At 35.4% G+C, this 27,679-nt stretch overlaps 2 protein-coding genes across 2 annotated transcripts in view; one reads left to right on the top strand and one right to left on the bottom strand.

Moving 5' to 3' along the window:
• The first annotated feature begins 19,826 nt into the window (after positions 1–19,826).
• On the top strand, positions 19,827–24,028 carry LOC105044974 (gibberellin 2-beta-dioxygenase 2). The gene is made up of 3 exons (XM_010923098.4): positions 19,827–20,336; positions 22,245–22,620; positions 23,456–24,028. Exons 1-3 carry the CDS (start codon positions 19,957–19,959, stop codon positions 23,714–23,716), a joined length of 1,017 nt encoding a protein of 338 aa, XP_010921400.1. The 5' UTR covers positions 19,827–19,956; the 3' UTR covers positions 23,717–24,028.
• A 1,134-nt stretch (positions 24,029–25,162) lies between these two features.
• LOC105045111 (neutral/alkaline invertase 1, mitochondrial) overlaps positions 25,163–27,679 on the bottom strand; it is a 46,946-nt gene continuing 44,429 nt past the window's right edge. The window contains 4 exon segments of the mRNA XM_073257352.1: positions 25,163–25,938; positions 26,039–26,400; positions 26,403–26,774; positions 26,777–26,836. Of these exon segments, the coding sequence (XP_073113453.1) occupies positions 26,327–26,400; positions 26,403–26,774; positions 26,777–26,836 (506 nt within the window). The 3' untranslated portion in view covers positions 25,163–25,938; positions 26,039–26,326.

Below are 27,679 nucleotides of genomic sequence, written 5' to 3'. Positions count from 1 at the left end.
TCTCTATTTGATCTTCAAAACCTCACAATCTCCACCAACTCCATTTCTCCTTCATTGGTCCTTTAAAAATCCCAAAATCATAAATTAAAAAAAAAAGTATGAAGAAACAGAAATGTATAAATAAAATGAATAAAGAACAAAATTTCATGCTTGATGATGGGAGGTGGTCCACCATGCTCGAAAGAAGAGAAGAAGTCATAAAGACAAAGAATGGAGGTGCAATAGCGGAGATTTAGATACTAAAAGAAGATTTAGCACTAAAGGAGAAGCTTGACAACGGAGGCACTGGAAGGAGGAGGAGGATCGAGGAAGAAGACGAGATTTAGGGTAGGTGGAGGGGTTATTTTATTGAATTCTAATGATATTTATAAGCATCATCTTGAAATCTCATCTAATATATTTATGAGCATCATTAAGAGCCATTTCACCTTCTTAAATTTTGATACTTTTAAAAAGCATCAGCAGGTGAGCGGAAGGTTTAAAAATTATCAATACTTTTAACTAGCATCAACAAATAAAAATTGCAATTTTTCTATTTGTAGTGCATCATGAAATATTTTTTTTACTATATTTGCAAAGAGAAAGCTATTTATCAAAAAAATAGTAAACAACTATAACAATTAGTTAGGTACAATGTTAGAGGAAATGTTGAGACAAGAAAAATTAATGAGGATTTTTTTGGGATAAATCAGGTGCATTAAAATAAGTTGAACATGAATAGATACGTCTATAAGAGTTAGAAAATAAAATATTTAATAATTTAATAGAAAGATCAGTAAAAGAAGTCCATAATATTGATCCAGTATGATTGGTCATATAAGATGCTATCTAGTTGATAGTACTATTAATCTATCTGGATGAAAAAATTTTAAATTATTATGCTAAGCCAAAACATTAGCACATGCTATGTTACACTAATAATTCTTGAATACGGCAAGAACATTATTCTTTTGTCTCTATAGCAACTAGTGTTAGGATAGATATCCTATAGTGATTTCCTATGTACATATTCAAGCACCGACATATAAGTTTTGTTCATCATAATTAGTGGTGGATCCAAAAATTTTATTTTATGGATCAATATAATAAAAAAATGAAGAGTCATGAAAAAAATATATTATTTTAAAAATAATAAAATTTATAAAAAATGATGATGTTAATATCTTAAATATTTTTTAGAATAAAATATTATAAAGGAGTAGCATGCATACCATCCATCGCATGATGGATGACTACATGAGGTCATGCATGGATGCATTGTACATCGTGCAATCCCGTCATGCTCCATACAGCCATCCATCATACGATGGATGATACGTACTATCACAGCAGAGGATATGCGCACTTAAATATAAGAGGTGAATAGATGGGATTAGGATGGCATATTAAAGGATAAATCAAAAATAATTAATAAAAAAGAGAAAAAAAAAAGAGAAAAAGAGGGAGAGAAGTCAAAGTGATGTGAGACAGGAGAGGCAAAAAATGATAGAATATATAAGTCATTAAAGAGAGAGAATATATACAATAACTATTCTTTTAATGTTTTTTTTTATCTTTTACTTTTTCAAAATGTTACATAAGATATGTGATTAATTCAAAAAATTAGTGAGATTATTTTTCATTTTTTTCACTAATATATATACGTACCTAATAGTTTTTTACTTTTTTGGGGGTCAATTGACCCCACATTCAACCAAATGCATCCGCCAAGTCATAGATTACATTGTCATCGACTTTGTTGCATGGTAATAATAATATGTATGGATTTAGTGCCCCATTTGACTTATTGTATGTTTAGTTGATATTTCTTATGTTAAGCTTTTGCAAATAAGAATGGCAATCCCCTAAAGCAAAATGACCAAAGAAATGATCAAGTTATAAGATGGAAAAGGAGATGCTTACACTCCAGATATGTGATTTAAGTCCAAGATACTTAAATTAAAATCAGACCAAACATCAAATAACAAATTATATATCAAGGTGCCAACAAAATGCCCTATCGGCTTGGAAATAACAAATTAGCATACGGTTCTCCCTTTGAGAAAAATTCTTTCTATTACAGTAATTGTGGCCATATATAAAGTATTATTCTTTGGATCTGGTAGAACAAATCCACGGAGACAACCATACCCATCATTTTATAGAGGCCAAATGATGAGTGCTGATGGTCTAAACAACACCAAGATTTAACTCCACTACCATGATGAACATTCATATCAATCAACTAAGGACTGATAATTAAGATTCCTCTAAGAAGCACTGCATTGGATCATAGTGCTGCTGCTTCTTGTTGCTTGACCTTGTTTACTATTTAATACCATTTTTTGTTTTTTTTGGTAGAATGGATGGTTCATACAGTTCTAATATGAATACATCCAAAAAGATTAGAATAAAGAATCTCTCAAAATGTCTAAAGAATGCTCCATATCAATCCATACACCGAGAGCTATAGTAACAAAGGCTCCGCAAGTTATACCATTCAAACCCATTTTGCTAGACATAGCGGCCTAATATTGTCCCAGCGTTACCCCTACATAGATCCACTAAAAATGATCCTTAACTGCATCTAGAGGGCATTTGGTATGGAATGATCCACCAAAATTAAAGATGATATAGATGGAGACGATGAGATCATCATGTTTGGTTGTATCACGATGATTCTATATGATCGTGATTTCAAATCACTCATACTCTTCAAATCATCGTCTAACGTGGTGATAAGAAATCCACTTTTGAAGATGGATATCCAAAAATCACTCCATCACGTAATATTATATTAAATATTTTAACCAAAATATCCTCGTAATTGAGACACTTCTTAAAGAGTAACCTATATATTTTTGCCGGATATTTTTTCGCATGCGTATGTGATATTCTTTACATATGCTGAGTAAGTAATTGGGGCGTCATCTCTACGAAAGACAAAAAAATCCTTTCTTTTCTCACTATGGTGATTAGAAAGAGGAAAAATCTTTTAGATATTTTTCTAACTTTTCTTTACACCAATCCTTAATCCTAACTCTCAAAGCTTTGTTGAGAGGATGACTTGAAGCGATGATTTTATTTTCTAACCCAATCACGATAATTTGAATTTTTCTATTCTTCCATCTCTCCTTTATTATTTTTTTCTTTTCATTTGAGATATGGTATTATATGGTCAGAGATATTTTTAGTATTATATGATCGGTGATTTTGGATTCCTGTAGCATACCAAATAAATTACTTATACATATCCGAGATTTTTAATTACTGCACTATGTCAACCAAACATTATGATCTTAGATTACTAAAGATTAGATTATTCCAAAATTTTGGATCATCAATGATCTTAGATTACTGTAGTGATCCCAATTAGATCATCAAACGCCTCCCTATACATCTACTAAAGCTCTCAAAGTAACCCACAGTGGGTAGGGTCATTCATGTAACTCGAGGAACAAAAAATAAGCAAGGAATAATGCCTACGTCTTCTGCAAATGCTAATGGTTAATGCATGTCTTGATGGTGTCCACATGGTGCTCTAGAGCTTAAAGGCTATGGTCATCATGATTAGCATTCACACTTTTGTTTCCTTTGCTTTTGTAAGCCACTAGACCTTGTCTACTACGAGCAGCACATCAACGTTCATTCAACAAAGCTTTTCTATTATAATAAGGCCTTTGGATGCATTTATGAGGTGTCCATCACCTCTTGCTGCCCACCAACCTTGGTCGTCTAATATGTTGATTTGTTTAGCTTTGAATGATTGCTTCCCACTCGAAACTTTTCAATGAAAAGCATTAGTGTGAAACATTTGGAAGCTATCATCATTAAGGATATGACTCACTAAGCTGCGAGTTGGACGCAGGTGGTCATCCGGAGGGGTTTGTGGTGCTTAAGAACAAGGGACCTACGATATCCTCTTCCAAGTTAGAATGAGAGTTTAGAAGCCATCCTTTCTTATGCATGTCTTGCTTGCTTCACAAGCAAAAATTTATAAAATGAGATGCCAACTAATTATCCTAACAGTTTTTGGGTTGATGCATATCTAGATTAGACAAAGTAGATTATTTCATTAAAAAATAATGGCCAATCTCATGCATGGATCCCACTTGTTTCTCAAGGTGCCTACATTGTCATGAGACTTGCAGCAGCCTCCATTTATGTGCACCATCCGTAACCACATTGCCTTAGCCATCAACGTCATCCATTAAATTTCTGCAGCTTATCTTAATTTCTTTTCTTTTTTTAAGGGAATTTTTTTTTTTTCCTCTCATGTGAAATTCATATGAATCACCTCCTGGGCTAAGCAGATAGGCTGATGCATGGGACCTTTCATTTTCCACTGCTTGTCATTCTCTGCTTTATATATAATATCCTTCTAACAACATTTTTTCTTGTTCCAAAGAGATATCTCCTAGCATTGGAGATATCCCTCCTAAGTTCTCCATGGTGTAGATGGATTTTGTTCCCACTCTGCTGCATATCCATCAGTCATAAGCGGCTTTGAGTGATAAACCGCCGCTAGCAAGGTTACTATGAGGCTTATTTTTCAAGACTAGGTTAGTATAAAAAAACTAGTTGGCTACACTCTGTAGTTCATATCTCACACTTAAAAAATTAAGCTAAGTAAGAATCTACTACTTGGCTCCCACTGGGTATTTAAAGCTCAGCTCAATTATTGTAGAGCTCCATAAAAAAAGCCTCTGCTCGATGTAGACTAAATTAAATATGTTATCTTTAAGATGAGATGTGATTTTTAACCAATCGATGTGCAGGTGATAAATTCCGGCTAAAATTTGTGGATCAGCTGGGCTAACTAAAAAGCTCATGAATCATGCCTTAGCACGTGCCATCCGCCGGCCCATTTCCCTCACTACATTACATCAAGAGAAATTCCTTGTGCACCACGGAGGGTCATCCATGATGATTGGTTCATGGGCAGGATTGGAGACGATATATGAAAAAAAAAAATTTTCTTCCGATTCTTGCGTGAGCCGATCATCACGGATGGCACGTGTGTTTTGCACCATTGCAATGCATAAATTTTTTTTTTATATCAATCCTTGGGTGTGGCCCAACTTTGAGTCTGTTTGGCGCACGTACATAAAACTGTATTGTAAAATTAATTTGTAATTAATGTAATTTGAGTTTCTAGTAGTTTGCTACATTAGCTCCATCTCCCTCTTTGGATAGAAAAGAGAGAGGAATTGGGGTTGGGGGACTACCTTCAACTGGTCGGTGTCGGGGGTCGGGTTGTATCTTTGGTGCAAAAGAATGATTCATCTTTTTTTTTTTTTTTGCAAAATCAATTGGATTACTGACGACTGCCTTAAGATTTTTGCAAATGGATGGAAAAAAAAAGTTATGGTGCTTTAAGAGCTATATAAGATGAGTCCCCAAGGTTAATGTCACGAAAAAAAAATCAATCATTCTTTCGCAGGAAAGAAAACCCAAATCTTGGTGTTGGTGGCTTTTTCAGCAGTCGCCAACAATGAGAGAGGAGAGGGTAAAGAGAAGGACATGTCCTCAGGAGAGCTCTGTTGCTCAATTAAGCTAGATACAAGTTAATCTAGACTGCGGATCAAATTGCAGGCCACTAAACAACTAAGTTGGCATGTTCGGCAGCTAGAATAGCAGCTCGCCAAAAAGCTCCTCCGGATAGGCTCAATTGACATGCAGCACCGATTAGGTTCATGACTTAAGCTGACCTGTGCCATGTTTCAAAGATGAACCCATACTTATGAAGTCATTTTCTTGTGATTTTAGCTTCTGGTTTCCTTCTTTTCCTCCTTTCTTTCTTTCTTTCTTTCTTTTTGCATTTTTCCCCCCAAAGCAATATTAATTCTTTTAGGACAGATTTATGCCAATTATGGCTGCAAGTGTAATAAACCAATTTCATAGAAATTAATCGTTGGATTCATGGTTTTTGAACCTTTGGACTCACTAACAACACCTGAGGAGGCTCTTAATGATTTATACGAATTCTCATCAATCCAATATACTTTTGAACACCAGATTTTATCTTTTACCATCTAAATGTTAATGAAGCGGGCCAATATAACACAGTTTTCAATTTTTAGTGCTGGTTTCCCATTCTTTCACTCACACACACACACACACACATTAGACTCATCCTGGCCCATGTACTGCCCATTTTTTTCAGCCCACTCTTATATCAATTGTTTAGGACTTCTAACCCAAGGAAAGCACGTAACACAAGATTTCTGTCATTCGAACCACACCAGGCTAAACACATGAAGCTAAATCTCTTCACCCCAACCAAAAAGGATAAGCCCATTTCATTTGTAGTTACATACCTCTTTCTTAAAGCTTCATTTAGGCACCAATTATCATTATTTTCTCGTGGACCGTATCTACCATCTAGTATTTGATGCGTTATATTATTTTGCAGCATCGAAAGATAAAAGTAAAAATCGTTTACACATTTTCTTTTTCTTCCCAATTTTTGTCTTTCTTCCTTCTTCGTGTCCATCGGAGTTTACTTCCATCCTCCATTTTAGTTGCAAAAATGAAGGGACAAAACGATTCCATTGTTCAGATATTCCTCAACTTACCCTTTTCGTATTGTTTAGTACAATCACAGTTATTGCAAAATTATATTATCTTTGATTTTTAATTATAGTATCCAATTGATATGACTGCTAGCTTCTTATGAGAAAAATCTAAATATGTGTGTCACGTATTTACATGAGGTCTGCATAGTCCTGTTTGGATAGAGAAATTACTTCGAAATTATCCAATGCACAGATGTGTAGAATTGGCATTTGCTACTTATTTTGGCCAATAGGGAAGAGCACACCAAAAATTGACTTATTTTTCCGAGCAGGATCAACGGTATCTAAGATTTAATGTGATCCCACGACACCTTCAACAATTATGATCATGCAAGTTGCACATGTGTATTCAAATTGACCAACAAATTGATCAATATTTCAATATTAATTTAAAAATATTTATTCAATATAAAAATATTTATTATTTAATAATAAATTAATCCAATACTATATATATAATAAATATTTATAATAATATAATAATAATAATAATAAATAATAAATAATTAAATAAAAAATAATAATATATTAGTTATTATATAATTTATTAATTATTATATAATAATATGATAATTATAATAAAATAATTAATAATAACATATTAATTATAATAAAAATGTATTAATTCTAACAAAACTAGATTAGAATAAATTTAAATTATATCAAAATATCAATTAATTTATAAATTGATATTTTTAATATAATATAATATCTAATAGATTAATATTTCATGTGATATTATGTATTTTATGATCATAACTAATTATTCAATAATTCTTCAAAAAAAATCCAGCACCAAAAAAAATGAAAATGAAAAGAAAAAAAAATTGTTACTCGACATAACTCACACCACAAGTGTAACGTCTGACATGATGGGGGCGTCAGGAGACTTTACACCAAAAAATTCTATATTATCAAAAAATTAATCTAAAAAAAGATCCAACCTTATGAATCACTCCAATTGTGTTAAGCCAGTTACGTTGGGCAAGAAACTCCATCAGATAAACTAATCTCATAAAACATAAAATAGATCCACCACAAACTTTATTTATTTATTTAGGGTGGAACTGGGTCGGGGGGAGGTGAAGGGGTGGCGTTATACAAATATTTCTTAAATCAAAGCTATATGGAATCCTTTCAAAAATTTGGTTTTACAATTGAAAAGTGAGCAAAAAGTTTTCTAAAAAAAAATCTAAAAATTGTTTGTTCATGATTTATCTAAAAACATGATAATTTGATAAAATTATTAATTTAGTATATTGATATATTGCCAACATATATGTGACTTAGAAAAATCTCAAAAAATATCACATAATTTTAGAAACTATTTTGTAAGAAGATATTTCTTTCTTGCAAATGAATTATTTTTATAATATTATTGCTGTTGCTTCTATTTTTTTTGTAGTTTCTATAAAAACTATCTGTTGGGACAAATCAACCGACTCCCGACTTCGATTTTACATCAGTCGAATTAACATATTACGCCGACTCATAATCGATTGACCGATCAAGAGTCGGCTATTATCGACCAACAACAGATGACTTAATTAACTTCCGATCGAAGATTATCGGCATATCAGAATTACCAGCCGATGGACATTCGATCTTCTATCAACTTATCAGTATTACCGACATACAGTCGGCTTATCTGTTCAACATACTCTAATCGTTTTGAATGGTTATCAACTACGTATCACGGCCATTAGTGAGAATAAATGACCCACTAACTCTATAATTATAGCTCGATTATTTAGCGGTATAAAAAGTGGGACCACGTGCTCGACGATTACATTAGAATTATTTATAAAATAAGAGGTAAACGAGCAGCACGGGTAAGGACAATTCTGGCTGAGACTCTGCTACATTTTATATTCTTATCATTGTTCACCAATCCTGTCTCTGACTTAAGCATCGGAGGGTCTCCGTCGGACACAACTCCGATCTGTGAGGACTTGATTTTACAGTACTTTTCACCAGTGACAGACGACAGGGAGTTGGTCGTAATACTATCTGTTGCAGTTATAGGTCAAGGGGTCGGATCTCCGCATATGTGAGGTATTGTCCGCTTTGGCTCATGACCATCTTTGGCTTCAGTGGGCCTTAGGCTTTAGTGGACCTTGGTTATTTAGAGCCTCACGATTTTGTCCTTTAAAAGATGCCTCACATGGGAGAGAAGATTCTAATCTATATAAGCCATATTTTTCTTGACTCTAACCGATGTGGGACTAAAGAAGCCTTCTCTATACCACAACACAGCCCCCAATCAAGAGGAAGTATGTGTGGATAGGAGGCTTCCCACAAATGGTGCCAATATTACGGTTATGGGTCAAGGGGTCGGATCTCCGCATACATAAGGTATTGTTCGCTTTGGCTCATGACCATCTTTAGGCTTCAGTGACCTTGGTCATTTAGAGCCTCACGATTTTGTCCTTTAAAAGATGCCTTACATGGAAGAGAAGATTTTAATCTATATAAGTCATACTCTCTCTTGACTCTAACCGATGTAGGACTAAAGAAGCCCTCTTACACCATAATACTATCTATTTTAGATTTTGCTAGATCATTATATTTTTTTCTCAAACAGATACATGTGTTCAGCTCCAGCTTAGTCAATGTATTCTTATTTGCAGTAGATGCATAATAATATATATAAATGCATAAATAATGAGGTAATATAGTCATTAAAAAAATTAAAATAAAATAAATTTTATGAATTTTATTTCCAAAATATAGTACATAATTTTCATTTATGGTACTATTGGAACTCTTTCATGGGCCATGCATGTGACATTTTTTTCTTAAGCGATTCTTTGTGCACCACGTGCGGTGTAGAAATTTAGCACCGCGTGCGGTGATTGGTCACCATGAATGGGGGGGTTTCGTGTCAATCACCGTGCATGGTGCAACTCTTCTGCACCACGTACGGTGCAATAAGAATTTTATTTTTTTCTTTTATGTAAATGGGTTGTGCAAGTGTCAGTCCAACAATTGATAGTTTGTATTAATGATGGATCCAAAAAGTGGCAAATCACTAAAATCAACCTCACCATCATCCCTCGTATTATCTTATGCTGTTTGATAAGGATGATATTTCACATCATCCCAGTGATATGAGTTAGATGATGTGATCATTTTGTTTGACATTACAACATCTCATCCAGTGTTGAAGGATCCAATGATAAATTTAGTGATTGCATCACTACATTATGTAGAGATGCTATGACCATATGTACTTCAAGTGATAGTACATGACTAAATATTGATGATATGCTGAAGTTATTTTGGGACAAAAATATCCCCAATCAATAAGTTGGGAAAAAAAAAAATCTTCCTTGTCTCTTTCTATAGATGCCTATCATTAGATGCCTATTTTATTTGTATTGACTGATTTAGTTAAATAGTATGGATACTTTTTATTTATTTATTAGATGCCTATTTTATTTCTATAGGCAAATATAGTTAATTGGTATGGATGCTAAACTTTTCATACTTTTTTTTTTCTCATTTTATTTTGATGGGCTAAATCATTTCTAATGGACAGCCCTAATATTGATGGTCAAAATTGACTAAGTCTAACCAAGTTCGATTATATATAATATTATCATAATATCATTTTAATAACTTAATCAAAATAGATACCTATAATAATAATAATAATAATAATAATAATAATAATAATAAATAAATAAATAAATAATATTATTACTACATGTTTATGTGAGGAGTTGTGAATGCAGAATGTTTAATCAATTAATTTATAAGTAAGTAATTATTTATACATGCTATATATGGTATACATAGGGTTTATTTCATGATATTTAATAATATATATATAATCATCTAGTATTTAATCATCCATCATCATATCACATCTGGTGATGATATACCAAAACATAGAGGTGAAGGATGGATATCCCAATTACCAAAAGCTCCTCATCTCACCCATGGTTGTGTGAAGGGCCATCATCTCCTTGTCCCCCGTCAATGTCCATACATGAATGTAGCATCATTAATCACATTGCTTCTAGGAACAAAACTATCGAATGGTTCCGTATGAAAGTATGCAAATATTTTATTTATTATTATTATTATTATTATTATTATTATTATTATTATTATTATTATTATTATTATTATATAGAAGAGAGGATATCGTTAGTCTCATATTGATTGTGAATCAAAAAAACTCTACCACGCAAGTGGTAGCTTAGTTGATACAAGCTTTAAATCCCATATCTCACCTCCAGATTCGAGCCTATGCGGAGTCGATTAAATGAAAGGATTTTCTCTGAATATATGGATGTCTAAGGCGTGGGATGATGATTGGACCTCTGACGTTTGGATGGTACTGGGATGACGTACTCACCCGACATGGTGGCCATAGGGCTCCATGCGTGGTGGGGAATGGGTTGAGTGTTTGTCGGCCCCATGTATAAACATTCTCCATTGGAATGAGGGCTCATGGTCATGCCAAAGAGGATAGTTATGCTGATCCCCCCCCTCACTCCTTTATTGTACTAGAAAAAAAAGAACTCCGACTTATACAGAAAGAGACCATCCTAGACAATATCTCATATGCTAAACTATGTGCTAAACTATGAGTCCTTGATTGTAACAGTGGTGCACAGTAATATTGCTGCAACTATCTAACTTGATCCATGAGAAAGAGAAGGATTAATAGGACCAAAAGAGGGTTGTAATGCAAACCACGTGCCCTGCTGCTTCGTTGGAGAGAGTTCTATTACTCTTCTCATTTCATGAAGAATGAGAATATAATAATTTTTAAAATTCAATTCTATTTTATCTCATTATTCAAATCTCATTCCATCATAATTATTTTAAAAAATATTTTTCATAAATATCTTTTTATTTAATTATTTTTATAAAATTATTTAAAAATATTTTAATTTTGATTCAAATACGAGTCAAATATGTTAAAAATATGATTATTCTAATTTTATTCATTTTTGATTTTTATTTTGATTGTAAATTAAATACACCCTCAATATCTGAGAATATAGTATGTTGAATGCATCATAGTTTCTTAGAGTTACAAGACTTTTGATCGGGAGCTTGGAGAACATTAAAAAAAAAAGTGCCAACTTATTGTATCCATCAAGTGGGTGTTGGATGTTAGTGACCTACTTATTCTATACAATCGAGCTTTTTCAAATTAAATAATAATAATAATAATAAAATAAAATAAAAAAAAAAAAAATAATAATAATAATAATAAAATGGCCTGATTGTTAAATTGCTGCAATGCATTCATTAAGGATAATGCCCTATTATTTTCAACAATGGCTTGATTTTTAATAGGAGGTTAACTTATTGCAAAATTGTATTAGGTAATTTAAGTTTTTTGCAACAATTTTTATTCCTCAATAAATTAACAACAATTTCATTTCTAAAGTTAATGGCTCAAAATTTACTAATAAAATAAATCTTAACAAGAGATACAATAAAAAAAAAAAAAGGAATGAGTACAACAGGCGTAGATTGGGAGGAGATATTTTAGAAAATTTTGAAATAGATGACTGACAGCTAATATAGTATATTTAAAGAAAAAATCAACATATTATATTTTTTTTGCTTTCTTTTAAATATTTAATTTTTTTTTCTAATAGATGCTTTTTATGTTGCAAAAAAATTTATGTTGCATATACAACATACGTACGCGTGCTTGAACCATATTTTTCCCACTTAAGAAGTATAATGGAAATATTAGCCTGGGAAATGATTTTTTTTTTTTTTTCTGAAGCACATGGAAAATAATTTTGGCTGGCATTATTTGAGAAAATTCATACTTAACATGTCACTTTCCACATAGAAGCTTCCATGCGTCCTGTCACATAATAATTCTCCTCCAATCCTTAAAAGTAATCAAATTTATTTATTTTTTAATCTGTAATTTTATGGAGGCTCGATTACCTGGTACCCCCTAATTCCGGCAACATGCTGTAATTATAGGCGACAAAAGAAGCCTTCTCAATTTCTAATCTTGACATCTAGGTGCCAAGAAACCGCTTCAATACTGCTTTATTTCCCGTCAGATTTGAGGATTTGTGCTGGAAATGCTACTTCCCTTCTCATAATCTGAGAATTTTGTGACACAGGACGTACTTTTTTTTTTTTTTTTTGCCCTAAGGAAAGGCAAGCGTCATTGTACCTTGCAATCCCACTATTACTGATTAGATGAGCGTGTAGACTTCAATGAGTTGTCTGCAAAAATATAGACTGCTACAATTATTAAATCACACTTATGCTGATCATAGTAATGTCTTTTATGCAATGTCTCAGGAAAAAAAAAAAATTGGTTGATAATTGATAGAAAATAGGTAGACAGTATGTGTAGATTTTAAATTTTTAAAAATATACGATAAAAATAAATCGAATCAAACTTTTAATCTCACATGTAAGATAGCAGATCTAAACTACCCAAGTCTAGAAGAAAGCACATATAATTAATATGAAATTTAAGAAAAATAGAGATTATATCTCATTACTTTGTGTGGATAAAAATTCACCGCTTTAGATGATCTCGGATTCGTAGAAGATGGAGCCGCACTCATGTCCGGCTTTACAGGTATCCATCGGGATCAATCTCAAACTTTTCTTCTCGTAGAAGATTCTTCTTCTCAAAAGAACCTTGGCCTTGAGGCTTAACTGAGAGATCAACTCCTTAATCTGCAGCCTTCTTCTTCTTCTCCTCGATCTTGATTTCTAAGTCACCAGAACTCTTCTAGCGTGTGGAAGAGAGAACACCCAACCTTTGGGCACGGAAAGGAAGAATATGAAGAGAGGAGGCATGGAGATGGAGAGAGGGAAGGTTTTCTTGATGAAAAATTAATACTAAGAAATTCTAGAGACCTCCCTTTAAATAACATAAGCCTGACACATATTAGCGACCTGTCATCTTAAAAAGGTAGATCCTTATCTCACAAGAATCATTACCTTTTAAATATGATTTATGTCAAATAAAATCAGATATAAAAGGTAATTAATCGTCCTTTTAAGCATGTACAATAGCCATCCATTGAATACATATCAGGTGGTTGGGATGCCAACTCTCGGGCCCCACAAAGGGATCTCAGTCATAAGAGATGGGGCATGGACCCCACCCTCTCTCCTTCACGCCATGACATATAAGAGGGGGTGGGCCCTCTAGGATATGGTGCTCAATAATTTTTAAAAAAAAAAATTACGCCACCCATTTTTCAACTATTCCACATGCATATTTAGAGATAATTAGGAGATATGAAGAGATAATATTAGGATAATTATGTCAACTAATTAACTTAATTAAATCCTTTGGACTTATAATTAAGAGCTCAATTAAACCAAATGAATTTAGGTTATGTTCAAGGCTATGGACTGGATCAAATCAAAGTTCCGAGAAGAATTAGATTTAACCATGTGCTAGCATGATTTTCATAAACCTAATAGAGTTTCAAATAAATCTTAACCCAATTGAAACTTATAAGCCCAATTGGCAAATTCGAGATTAAATCCCTTAATGTGTGATCCCATATATTTATTCTATCTGGTAGTGAGATATATTGTGATCTCTATCACAATATCATCGAAACTCTTTTCGATGGATTAGAATATTTTCAATTCTACTCTTCGAGGGTCATCGATCATCAAGATGACGCCCGATGAGTCTCACAATCCATCAGTGATACCTAGCAGTATGTAGTGGCGACCAGTAGAATAAAAAAATGAACCCCTCCCTAGGTCAGTTATCGTATGATTTAGTCTTTCTATCGTGAGTCCCGACTTGATGGAGGTCATAGAGAACTCCTCAAATCCCATCGTCAGTCTTATGTAAGATTGGCTCGACTCGAGTTCGTTTGTGAATCCATGAAAACTCTTTTCCAGTATTATACTTGTTTTGGCCAAAGACTTTTGAACTCAATCTCGCAAATCACATAGATTCTCCTTTTCTACCAAGGTCGATAAATTCTATCTAAGTGCATCCTACTCCAAACAGCGAACCTGAACCTACTGAACCAACATACACAGCAAGGATCCGAATGGCTAGGGACCAAGGAACGTGCAGTCAAACTCAGTAGCCTCGCTGCGAATAGCCAATATAACCGTAGGTCAAAGGACCACTTATACCCTGCAGCATCGAGAAGATCACTGATGAGTGAGTAGACATCTATGTGGTTCTCGTGTTGGTCACGCTCAGTGCAAGTTGTTCTCTAACAACCATCTGCACCTTCACCCAGTGTCTCTACACTGCAGATCCAAATCATCTGCCCACAAGGAGATGAACTGTTTACCGATCTAAATAGATTGATCACTGTCCTCCGTGATGATCCTTGATTGGGAGCATTTAAAAATTAACCTCTAATTAATATATGTCTCATCTTTAAGAATATACAACAATCATCTTTGTTAATTTTTAGGATAAATCATGGACACATAAGCATGATTGGAAAGAAAAAGCCCTTTATTTATAATGAAAATATTACAAGTACAAATTTAGATCCTGGAAATAATAATGTGTCAGCCAACAATTGCTTCTAGAACAAAATCCAACAAACCTGGTCTTCATTTTTTTTTTTGGCTGATAACCTTGTGTTTAAAAGTCAATTTAGGTGGCCCCTGGTTCCCCAATCAATATCAACATTTCTTTATTTAAACTCATTTTGTTTAGCAGGTCATGTTGTCAAGGAACCAAGTTATCATAGATGATATTGTTGTTCTCCATAATGCATCAACCACAGTGCAAATTGAGGCCTAATTGGCTTCATAGGAATATATCATTGATTAAGACATTGAAAGGAATGGGCAGCTTGCCATAACCTCCAAGTATGGCAATCCGGAGGCATGACGATGGGTATAATAACGATGTTCGACATAAGAAATGGACGTCATATAATTAAGATTCTTATACTTAGCTTACATTTTGTATAAAATAGAAGTTGCGTGGTATTAGAACAAGAAGATTGTGGCGGTGGTGAATAGAAATATACAAACATTGAGCAATTCTTTTGCTCTCATTTTGTCATAAATATAATGGGTGGTTGTGTTTTGAAGGTAACAACATGTAATTTTAATTTCAATGTTAATATAACAGGAGGGGTTGGTGCAGGAGTTTTGCATAAGAAATGGTCCAAGTGGATGGTGGATGGGGGGCTAATGAGAAAAGAGACTGTACAGCTTTGAGTTGAGGGTTTAGAGGTGGCTTTCATCACCAAATTCTCTTCTTTTTTCTTGTTGATAGAGACTGCCATCAGTGTCATAGTTGGCGTTGCGGTCTTGCACGGCAAAGCAAACCCCAGAATTCTGAATGGCAATTACCCCTTCTCTACGGAGCTCTGGTAGCGTTTTCAGTCTACGTCTATCAATTTATTAGAATTTAACAAAGAAGTTGGACTAAGTTCGAAAAGGCTTCATCTTGATTCTTAATTTGATTTGGAGGGGCCGAAAATACTATTCTACCTTCTTGTACCATAAGTTTAGACCTAGATCATCTTAGAAGAATGCAGCGTGTCGTGATTCACCTCCCAAATACCAAAACGCAAGCATTACACCAAATGCTTATAAGAAACCAGGAACATATATTGGTATTAGAAGTTATACGTTACTCTGTGCCAGACCCGAAAAATGTTCTCGAGAAATATATAAAAGACTGGAGAACTATTCGGACTTTTCTATAAAAGTGGACTGAAAATCTTATAGAATATATGAATTGGATTAGTACATTCAACAAAGATCATAGACTACAAGATGAGCTAAACGAAATATCCAAGTTTTGAAGTTAGTCGGCCCCGAATCTCATAGAAAAAAAAAAAAAAAAGAATCCCAGTGTTATTTTATGGGATTCAGGCCGATCTACTCCAAAATTATTTCTAGATATTTTATAAATACAAATCCAATCCAGCCTTCAGTATGTGATCTTACTGGTTGTACAGATGTAGTCTAGGAATCCTATAGAATTTTCCATCTAATCTCATTGGAAAATTCAAATAGATGCTAAAAGGTATCGATTAAACTATATTTCAAAAATAAATTAAGTAGTTTTTAAAAACTTTATAAGAATTAAAACAATCAATTTATGATGATATGAGTGCGTGTCAGGATTTCCAAAGAGCAAACCTGGGATAAAACAGTTAGGCAAACACTGTCATGAATGAGACCAAAAATGACAGATGTTAACAACCAAGAAATTGTAGTTTGGTTCAGCTTCAGCAGACCAACATAGCATGGCAGGCTGATGGGCATGTGCCACCTACATGCCAGAGCCCACCGTAATCCCCCACCCATGCCCTGGGACCAATATTCCATGTTCCCACATCGCTATCTCATGTGGCCAAACATCGGTGTCGCACTGATATGGAGTGCAGCAGAATTGGGGGCTTATTTTCCAGCCGCCAACGAACCCTGATTATGTCGTGGCCCCCTCATTCATTCTGTATTCACTTCTTTTATTGAAAGAAGTAGTGATTCTGTTTAACTCTATAACATATTTACATGGTATAGTTGTAGCACTGCACCAATTTTTATTAACTAGGCAATTAAAATCTGGAGCTGGAGGACCAACAAAATTCTAAAACCAAATTAACATATAAGCGACCAACTTTATACTATATGTTTACACCACCATAGTGGAAACCTAAAGGTTGATTAGATATTTGCTACACAGTGAAACTAGAAGCTGAGTAATGATAAGAGAGGCTTCATCCTTGGTAAATTAAGATTGATATGCCAGAATACAATAGACATGCGGAGCATAATGTCTGATTTGTCAGGATAAGTGCAGAGGCCATCAATCGGAGTCAAAGAATGGGATAACTGGCCTACTTACACCACATCTTAATCTCAGGTATAGAGATCCTCTAAGATGAGGCCACGTGGGATGGTTTGAGGGAGGCCGAATAATTGTAAAAGGACAAAATATGAAAATAAATGATATAAATCTGGAGGCCCATCAACTTACCATGTAGCATTATCTAAGGTAGGTTGAATGAGCAACATTTGGAATAAACTGAATGGTGAGTCACTCGAAGTGGAGACCAACTGTGGTAGATAAGTTGTGGTGAAACATAGGCTGCTCGCAAATACGGCCTGCTTGAGAAACCAAGTGTGATTGTCTAAGAGTACCATCTGCTCCATCTTGTTTATATCGTCCAAAAAAGTCATTGGCTTGATATATATATATATATGGTGAAAACCTGAATAGTTGAAGTGGTTATTGAAAGATTGGGATATGAGAAGTGGAGATAAAAATGTTCGAAGGCTAAAATTGATTTGTGCTAACATTGAGAGAAATTAATCAAAATGGTGTTAGTTAAAGATGACAAGCACCGGTGCTGGAGAGAGACAGCTATCTAGTGATCAAAGAGAGGATATATAAATACTAAATTATAATGTAGAGCAAAAACTTTTCACCAGTCAATGAATGATCAGTAGTTTTATTATTTTCATCAGTCCATTAACTTTTTGCAATCATGTAGTTGCCGTTCTCTATTTCGAGAATGTAGCATTTCATTAATAAAAATTCTTCAAAGTCAAGCTAGTGGATCTCACTATCATCTATTCTTCCTGATTCAGACATCGATGACATACTCATGCATCTATTGAGCCCAGCCACTTATTGCTCTCCACAAGAATATATATTTTGTTAGTTTTTGAGTAAGAAAATGGTCGGGGCTCCTAAACGTACATTCAACGTGATTGCAATTGAAAAGATATATTAAATCTAGAAAGAAAATTAGATCAATTACATTGTATAATTTGAAAAAAAAAATTTAAGACATTTTATTTTTTGAAAAGACCATTCAAGGAAAAAATGGATCAAATGATTGTCGGATCAACCAGCCCTATCCTATCTTTGACAAAATCTGTCGATCCCCCTGAGTAACAGAATCACATTTCAATTCCAAGCCGGTCTGGTTGGTCCGATCCGGTTACCAAATACGTAGCGTTGGTGGTCGAACCGGAATTAATGCTTGACCCGGTCAGGTGAATTTCACGTGTGAACACCGCCGAATTAAAAAAAAATGTTACACCACCAGCGGGACCCACGGGCCAACAAAGTCGTCCTGCATTTGGAGAAGTCCACGATAGCAACGGACCACGACCCTTGGCTTGCGATAGAGGACCACAAGCACAAACACGGATCCACAACTTCTTAACAGCTCAAGGCCTATAGTTTATGCGTCGTAGCCTCAATTTCATATATATATATATATATATATATAAAGAGAGAGAGAGAGAGAGAGAGAGAGAGAGTCCTTCATTTTTTGAGTGCATGTGTAAAGATCATAATAATTCTCTTATTATTTTAACAACATTCGTGTAGCTAGGTTGCCAATTACGTAGATCAAACATGCAAGTCTACACCAGATGCCATTGCATGGTAATGCTTAAAGGCTTCGGTAATAGAAAAACAAAGTAATAGCTAAAGTTATACATAGGGAATGAGTTATTCAAATTTGTATCTGGAAATATATTTTAATTCATTTTACTGTTTTTGAGAGTTCTTTGTCCATAACACAAACAAAGATCAAGCAGGCAAGGCTAATAGCAATAGACTATTTAGGAATGCATGATAGATTTTTTTGAAATAGTTGTGCCGATTAAGCTTCCCACTCCGGGTTGGAGTTGTACCTTTCATCAAAAAGGAGGATTCACCTTCATACGAATCCATCATTGGATCATCCATTAGTCACTTAAAAGGTATTTGCATGTGGATGAATGACAGAATGTGATGCACTTTAAGATATGTGCATGTGGATGATCCAATAATTGATTTGCGTGAAAGAACAATCCTTCTAAGGAGAATCTTTTTAAATTTCATTAATTTTTAATTCTATCACTGCTAGTTCATGTAGTGGCAGGCAATCCGGGACACCCGTACATAAAATTCAAAGATAATAAGGAACGTTTATTAAGAGATTTAGTGAGATAATGAATAGTAAAAAATGAAATTAGTAAAATAGATCTACCATGGAGCATGCTAGTTCGCCCATGTGGTATAAAATTTCTTGGTATTGGTACGAGATCCCTGGATTCAGATTCTACCGTTACTATATTTCATGATCCGAACAAAATTTGGAGACTCTCCCCCACTCTGTCCCTTAAAAAATATTAGTACGAGTAAAGAATATAAACCAAGCGAAGAGAAGCAAATATGGTCAAAGGTTCTCGTGTGCAATGCATGACTCTTCGGTTTGTGGTTAACAACCGCCTTCAGTACATGATTTCCCACACATACACACCTATTAAATATCCACACCACCCTCCTCCCTCACACCTCAGGATACCGTTGCCCTCCTCCTCTTTTATCTTGCTGTAGTATCTTCTCTCTTCTAACCAAGCCACCCTCTCTAATTCTAACTCCTATAGGTACACAAACATAAAGAGAAGCAGCCCTTAGCTAGCCATGGTAGTGGCTTCTTTGAGTCCTGTGCATGGTGATCACATCCGGTCGCTTTCCATCCCGATCGTCGACCTCTCCGGTCATAGAGGCCTCATCTCCGAGCTCATTGTGAAGGCCTGCAAGGAGTCTGGTTTCTTTAAAGTGATCAACCATGGAGTGCCTGCCGCCGTTATCTCGCAAATGGAGACCATTGCATTAGATTTCTTCTCTCTGCCGGCTGTCGAGAAGCAACGAGCAGGGCCTCCGAATCCACTTGGATATGGGAGCAAGGCCATTGGGCAGAATGGAGACTCCGGAGAGGTGGAGTACCTCCTCCTCCACACCAACCCCTCCATGTCCCAGAGAACCAGTACAATATCAAGAATGAATCCAACCAAATTCAGGTATCACATGAACTAATCTCTTAAATGATAGTATTTGTGATGGTGGACTAAGAAATTATTACTTGTATGCGAAGAGTTTTTTCCTATGGTTTTGATGTCTACATAGTTTTTGCTATAATATTTCGAGAGCTTAGGAGGAAATCTCAAGTCGTTCGTTTTGTATGTTCATGTTCGTTATATATGCATGCATGTCATTTTATGTTATCGAGTTCAAAAACAGTGTTTTTATGTGTGTAGCTTTGTGATTATCTCCACTAACTGACAGGTCTAGTTATCCCATGCCATGAACTCTTCACTCCTAGAATAGTTTAATCACTTCCATATATCTGAAACCCCAACACCCCCAACCCCACTCCTCTGAATATATATATATATAATGGCTTTTATTTGGACATTTTAAATCAGTAGTCGACTTTTCCAAAGAAGTCTTTGTAAGATGAAAACCAATCAACATTTTTTAATCCTCCTGGGTATGGTTGTTCAAAGTATTGCATTCCACTTCCAATCAAAAGAGAAAAAGGAAAGAAAAGGGGGAGTACTGCATTCTTTGAAATTAAGAGATCATACATAACATGTTTTAGTTGTAGTTATTAATTTGCTACCAGAGTGGAGGGTCACGATAAAGATGTGGTGATAACTAATGGCAGGGATGGTCTTGGAGGCCATCAGTCAATCATTGGTTTGGTAGATCCTTACCAAGAACAACAGAAATTAAAGGGGAAAAAAGATAAATAACTAGAGATAGTGTACGCATAAGGACTATCGACTACATGTGATCAATCAAGAGTCGATAGGTAAATACAAATTCAATATATCATATCATTTTGGGTGATGCCCCGAAATATGCTTCTCACTCCTCAATTGCTTTATATATATATATAAAAGCAAAAAATAGTCTTCTCAATCCACTACATAAGTATTTGCTTCTGAAAAAAATATTTGTAATCCACTTAATGTAGACATACTTCAGTACAATTATTTACTTCATACGCGCTTTCATGTTTCTCTCAGCCATTACCAAAGATGATGCTTCTTTGGTTGAGCAATCACATCAACTGAAACTATATGAAAATGACTACTTTAATTGGAACCCGCTAATCTTAATCTTCCATAGTGAAGTGGATCACTTGTAGGATTTGTTATTTGTGTTGTAGCATTCGATTTTGCGTAAACACCAGCATAACCTGGCAAGCACCAGTCAGCATTGACATTTTTTAAGGAAAAAAAAAAGAAAAGAAAGACTCGCCTAATGTAAATTAGTCTAACAAATTTGGTATGCATCACTCAGAATGCGACCCACCCTGCCTCAAGGAGAGCAGAGGTGTGACCACTAGGGAGCTACTCAATTCAAAGGACCCAGTTTAATTAGTTGAAGTATGCACCATGAAGGTAGGTCTTTCAATTAATCACCGAATGTTTTGGGAGTAGAGCACAAAATGAAAGCACTCCCTAAACCATTCTTAGCCATGGATCACCAACTATGGCTCAAGCTCCATCCTGGAATGATTGAGCACAAATGGTTGTATCATCCTCTAGATGAGCTTATCAGTAGATATTGGGTTAAATCCAACCAACTTACTTGCTCAGAAACATCCAAGACACCCAGAAAAACCCATAAGAATGGGTAGTGAGACTATCACCTCAAAACAATGTCAAGAAAACAAGGTGAGAAAATCCCCAGGAGCCCCACTAAGGACATAGTACGCCTGAATGAATGATGCCATATCTTGCCATGCTATCTATAAAAAAGCAAAGTCTTGGCAGAAAACATACAGCAGAAGCTCTGTTAACACAATTGCCAGGAAAAGGTCTCAAAAATGGCAGACGTGAAATGTCTTTCCCTCCATGACTGCCAGTTAACTGACCAATCCAATTATCTCCTTTTAATTTTTGTCCTTCTATTTACAGCTGTGCGGTGAATGAGTACGTGGAGACTGTGCAAGAGCTGGCATGTGAGATACTGGAACTGCTGGGAGAAGGGCTGGGGCTGAGAGATGGTAGGGTTTTTAGCAGGCTGATAAGAGACAGAGAGAGTGACTCACTACTAAGGCTGAATCACTACCCTCCATGCTGCAACAAGGAGGATATCAACAATGACATGGATGTTAGGAGTGGTAGGATTGGATTTGGCGAGCACTCGGACCCTCAGATGATCACCCTCCTTAGATCCAATAGTGTGGGAGGACTCCAGATACTGTCTACCTCATCATCGGATGGTGCAGCTTGGGTCCCGGTGCCACCTGACCCTAACACTTTCTATATCATGGTCGGCGATCTGCTTCAGGTTGGTCTCTTAGTTTAGCCTCCCGCGGGTTACTGTCTCTGAAAAATGAGACTGCTGTCACTGAAAAAGTTTCACACCTGTAATGCTTTCTTCAAGGAATTTGGCAGAGACTGTGCCATCTTCTGAAACCTGAACACGTGCAAAGAGCTCGTGTGCAGGCCTTCGATCCATCACCCCTAGGGACAGCACTGCTTAGATGTGAGACCCTACTTCTATAAGATAGGATGCATTACAAAGGAAAAGCAGATGAAGGATGCAGAAATTGTTAATAAATAAATACATGAGTTTAGAAGATAGCATTGTCCACTTGGAAGACCAAAGCCCCTGATTTATTGGCCTTAGAACAGAAAATCATAATCCAGATACACTTGTTCCTACATTCTTTTTTTTTTTTAATGAAAAAATAGAATGATATTAGGAAACTGGCAAGAAGGATTACTATTTGTCCATCTGTTGTGAGATTAATTAATTTCTAAAATGGCTTTACTCTATTGACATATTATTTAACACCTATTTCTTGGCTAACTACACCTTAATTCCACCTTGAGTCAATTCATCCCTTGGTGGAAAGCCAAAAGCCATGTTAGAATTTAATTGTCTTGTTGAGTCAAATTAAAAACTTGCTTGACCGAATTTAACTCAAATTGGTTGGCCAAGTTTATTTACATACGACCATATCGGTTTTCTAAGTTATTTTAAAGACTTTCTTGTTTTTACATTCGACTTTAACCATCTTATGATTTTGTTGACACACTCTTTAAACATAATAGCTATAGTCCAGAGTATCGACATTTTATTGATTAAGCTTTATCTTTTGTATATTATCTTATTGAAGGCTATGACAAATGGACGACTAGTTAGTGTGAGACATAGGGCCTTGGTTAACTCCTACAGCTCAAGGCTCTCCATGGCTTATTTTGGTGCACCTCCCCTCCATGAATGGATTTCCCCTCTTCCAGAGATGATCACACCCCAAATGCCTCGTTGCTACAAATCCTTTACTTGGGCTGAGTACAAGAAGGCCATGTACTCACTCAGGCTTGGACACAATCGCCTTGATCTCTTCCGCAAAGATACGGTGGAAAAATACCCTTAGTAAAATGATAGTAGAGATTTCTTAGGATAACATTTTGTGCATGCCATGTGTATCAATTGGGGGTTTATTTTTTGAAATAGTCCCCCAAATTTTGTTAATGTTTGTTGATTAGAAGCAGCGGGGTGACTTCAATGGTCTATGTAGTAATTAGATTACCAGTGTCATGTCAAAGAAGGAAGAACATGTATTGAGAAGAATATCTAAGGAGATTTGCAGTGTTGTATGCTTTCAAGATTGGGTAAAACTTTTTTTTCTCCATATTCTGCAACAATCAGAAAATTTGGGTTTTCCAAATGCATTTCAGTTGGCATAGTTATTTATGTTTAACTAATAAGTTTGAAAAGTAGGTTGTTTAACTATAGCTTAAAAAAATCGGTTAACTTCTTTTATACACACACTTTTAATACATATACAGATGCATCATGAATTATCATGATATGAGTTAAATTTCAAAAGTGAGGAGAACAAGTGCCTGGTCCCAAAATTGCATTCTCTCCCCGTTCTATACAATCGATTCTTCCCAAATTTTAAAGGAAAATATGATAAGAAAGAAGTAAAACCAGAACTAGATGTCCCAGATGGACAAGGTATATGTCTGGTAAAGGAGTCAAAATGATGCAACTATTGAGTTATATTAATGTAGTGAAATGGATGTGAAAAAGAAAAATAATGAAAATGTAGTAGGGAACATGTACTGAATATGCTGACAAATGAAGTGTCCTGAATATGCATGCAGGATAAAAGCCTGATCAATCCTGAAATTTAGAAACTGAAATAACAAAATAAAATAATAAAATATCCTCCGATAACCAAGAAAGAGTGCTATGCAGATGGAATTATATTCGGGCAATCAGGAAGCATATGCCAACCAAAACAAGCATGCCTAAAAGAGTGGATTAACAACCATTGACCTGTTAAAAGGAAATCCTACTTTGTTAGATGACCAACCATGTTTTCAACACTTAAACAATAGTATAACAGGATTCTTGCATGCAACCGAAAGCATTTCCACATGAGCTACCAAAAATTGTCTGGGAAGAATAACCCACCTACCTGATACCCTACCAATAATAAACTTGTGAAGTACTCCTGGAATATATTTATAGTGGAAAAGCTATGCACCTGTGGGCTTTAGATGCAAATGGCTTCTATCCTCTTGTTCTTGAGAGCTCTAATGAAGAGAGAAAATGATGGTGCCCCTGCAGCATTGGAGGGGTTCGGCAACCTCGATCAACATTCTGCACAGCAACATGCAACCAAGAGGCAGAACTGGAGCACCAAAACGGCTACAGAAGAAACGTACTACATTGACAGCAGCAACAGCACTGGCAACAAAGATGATCTGAAATGGGAGATAGCTGAATGCTTCATTTAGCTTCGCATGCGTGAATCAGCAAACATATAATTCTGAAAGGAGAGAAGATTAATCCATCAAAGCAATATCTGTTGGTGAAAGTGAACTCAGCCCAGCTCAAGCCCGACTGGGCATTTATTAGTTTCATTCAATGTTTTAAGCACCATAGAACCAATGAAACCAGCAGACATATTCATAACTGAACAACCTGTACACCTCTAGAACCATTGTATTGGCAACAGTCAGTGGTGTCCCCATCTATTTTACATATCCTTAATCGAACTAAACTGTTTGCAGTACATGAATAAGTAGATCTTGTTACAACATACAGAAATTGCCAGCTCCAGCACCACCACCGTACACTGGATTTGATTAGTCCTTGATGGAAGCTCCACAAAACTATTACAAGCACTGACAAACCTAGATGAAAGAATAAATCTGACCTTGACCTATATTATAGAGGCTGTATGTCCTGTCTGCAGTTTCAAACTAGTTCCTCTGCGTTGATGCTTTCTTCTATACAGTAGGAATACATTCCAGAAGTTCAGTAGATTGGCATGGTTAAACAAGAATCTGCGATCTGGCTGCAAGACAGGAACACTTGGTCCAAGAACTCTTGCTTAGACTACAAATACAGTCTTCAAGAAGCTCAAGATCCTCCTTGCATGTCCATATCAATGCTACCTCTGGACCTTCCCAAAGCATTTTAGAGACAAGGAACCAGCAATGGTCCATGTCTGATATAGGCATGACTGCTTTCCAATAAATCTTCCATTTCGCATATCATAATATTCTCGCAGCTTGCCATTTGAAAGATGCTTCTCAGCCACTGCAACAGCCCTCTGGGCAAACTCCAAACTAATGTGAACTGTAATATAAAACAAGAGGAAACAATAAAGGTTTATGGTTAGCAAAGCTAAAATGCTAAACAGAGTACCAAAAGAAGAGATCACAAAAAATAACCTGACCTTCCATAGTAGCGTAGGCCAAGATCCACCATTGTCATGACTCTACTTGTTAAAAAAGAGTTCATGCCTATTTTTCTAAAATTCCTGCATCACTAGCAGGGAAAAGTCCTGCTAGTGGTTTTATAGCCACTGAATGCTTGCTTAAGCTGCCTCAAGCTTAATAACATGAAAAATTAAGAAGAAGAAGGATGCCTCAGGAAATCATTTCAAAAGCTCTCTGAAAGGTGCCAATTAGAAGCATCCATCACGTATAGGAATCAAAAAGTTAAAAGCATGTAAAAGAAACAGTCATGTGTTCTTTGGATCACTGCCAGTGATTATACACCATTGCCCCTATTCTAAATCAGAGTAGCATATTTTAAAGGCATATCTGCCACAAGATCATCCCACTTATCTTCAATAACATTGAGAATGCCCTCAGCTTGTCTTGAAGTTGTTAGAGAAGAAACTATGGCCCAACAATTGCCAAGAAAGAAGAACCTAAAGTCCATGTGAGCTGGTTGTAGATTCCCAATAAGGTAGCCTCCTTTCTCAGGAATCCAGTCCACTAGCCAAGAAGGAATTTGCTCTTGATATATATTAAACTTGTTAACAGCATCATGGGAATATTCTTCAGTCTTGTAGCAATAGATCTCATTGATTTTCTTCATATCCACCCAATAGTACTCTCTTAAGTGGAAAGAGAGAGCACCAAGCCTGGTATCAATAGCATGGACCAGGTTCTTAGAAGTATAAAAGTAGCAATTATTTCACAAGAGCACCACAGAGCAGAGTAGAATAAAGCCTGTGGAAGGGAATCTTTTAAGCAGATGATGATAAAGCTTATTGCTAATAATGAAAGACATTTTTTCAGAGAATACTACTAGCTTAAAAGATGCATTTCAGGTCATGCATATTGGAGCGATAGGAAAGTGAAGTTCCCCGTATTATCTACTAGAAAAAAAAAAGGCGGTGTGGGTATTTGTGTTGGGAGGGCAAAAAGAGTGTAGGTATGGATGAATCAAGCAAACTGCTTGTAGAATTATCTCAATAAATCTAAAATTTTCCAAAATGGCAATTATTGAATAAAGCAATAGCAAGCTTCAATAAATTTTATCCTAGTGTCTAAAGTCCAGAAATTCTCTTGAAGCAAAACGAAGTCAACAAGAAGTAATAATTGTATGAGTAGTAAGGCCTCACATATTGAATTCCACAATTTTTCTCACAGTTATGGTGTTAGGTCAAAATATCACATTTGGTGTTTTAAATATGGTGCATGTGGCTGCATGTGCATATGCGGTCCTATGATCACACCTTATTTTGGCTGTATGCAGTCCTTTGACCATACTGATTTGCCTTTGTGTGGTTATTACATGCATTCATACCGCATAAGGACCAAAAAAGTGGTCTACTTAGCATTATGCAGCAACATCTGCAGCCAACTCTCATATGAGCCTAGGTGGATGAAGCAAATTCAGGCTATCATTAGGTTCAAGATGGGCCTGATATGGGTATTAATAATGGTTAGTTGTTTTAATATTAGCAAGAGCAAATTGTTAGTTGTTATTGTTATTAATATTGCTATTTTTTATAAAAAATGATTACTATCAATATTTTTGTTTCTTATAATGTTTAACATGCATTACCTATTTGTAAATAATT

The sequence above is a fragment of the Elaeis guineensis genome, chromosome 5, assembly GCF_000442705.2.
Source record: "Elaeis guineensis isolate ETL-2024a chromosome 5, EG11, whole genome shotgun sequence".
Classification (NCBI taxonomy): domain Eukaryota; kingdom Viridiplantae; phylum Streptophyta; class Magnoliopsida; order Arecales; family Arecaceae; genus Elaeis; species Elaeis guineensis.
Note: the sequence above shows the minus strand (reverse complement) of the source record. Positions and strands in the feature narration are given on the sequence as shown.

Bases quoted from the DNA above. Each gene is read 5' to 3' on its own strand.
- LOC105044974 (XM_010923098.4), top strand. From the start codon at position 19,957: ATGGTAGTGGCTTCTTTGAGTCCTGTGCATGGTGATCACATCCGGTCG. The intron at 20,337-22,244 runs GTATCACATGAA...TTCTATTTACAG, and splicing joins ATGAATCCAACCAAATTCAG to CTGTGCGGTGAATGAGTACG. The intron at 22,621-23,455 runs GTTGGTCTCTTA...ATCTTATTGAAG, and splicing joins TGGTCGGCGATCTGCTTCAG to GCTATGACAAATGGACGACT.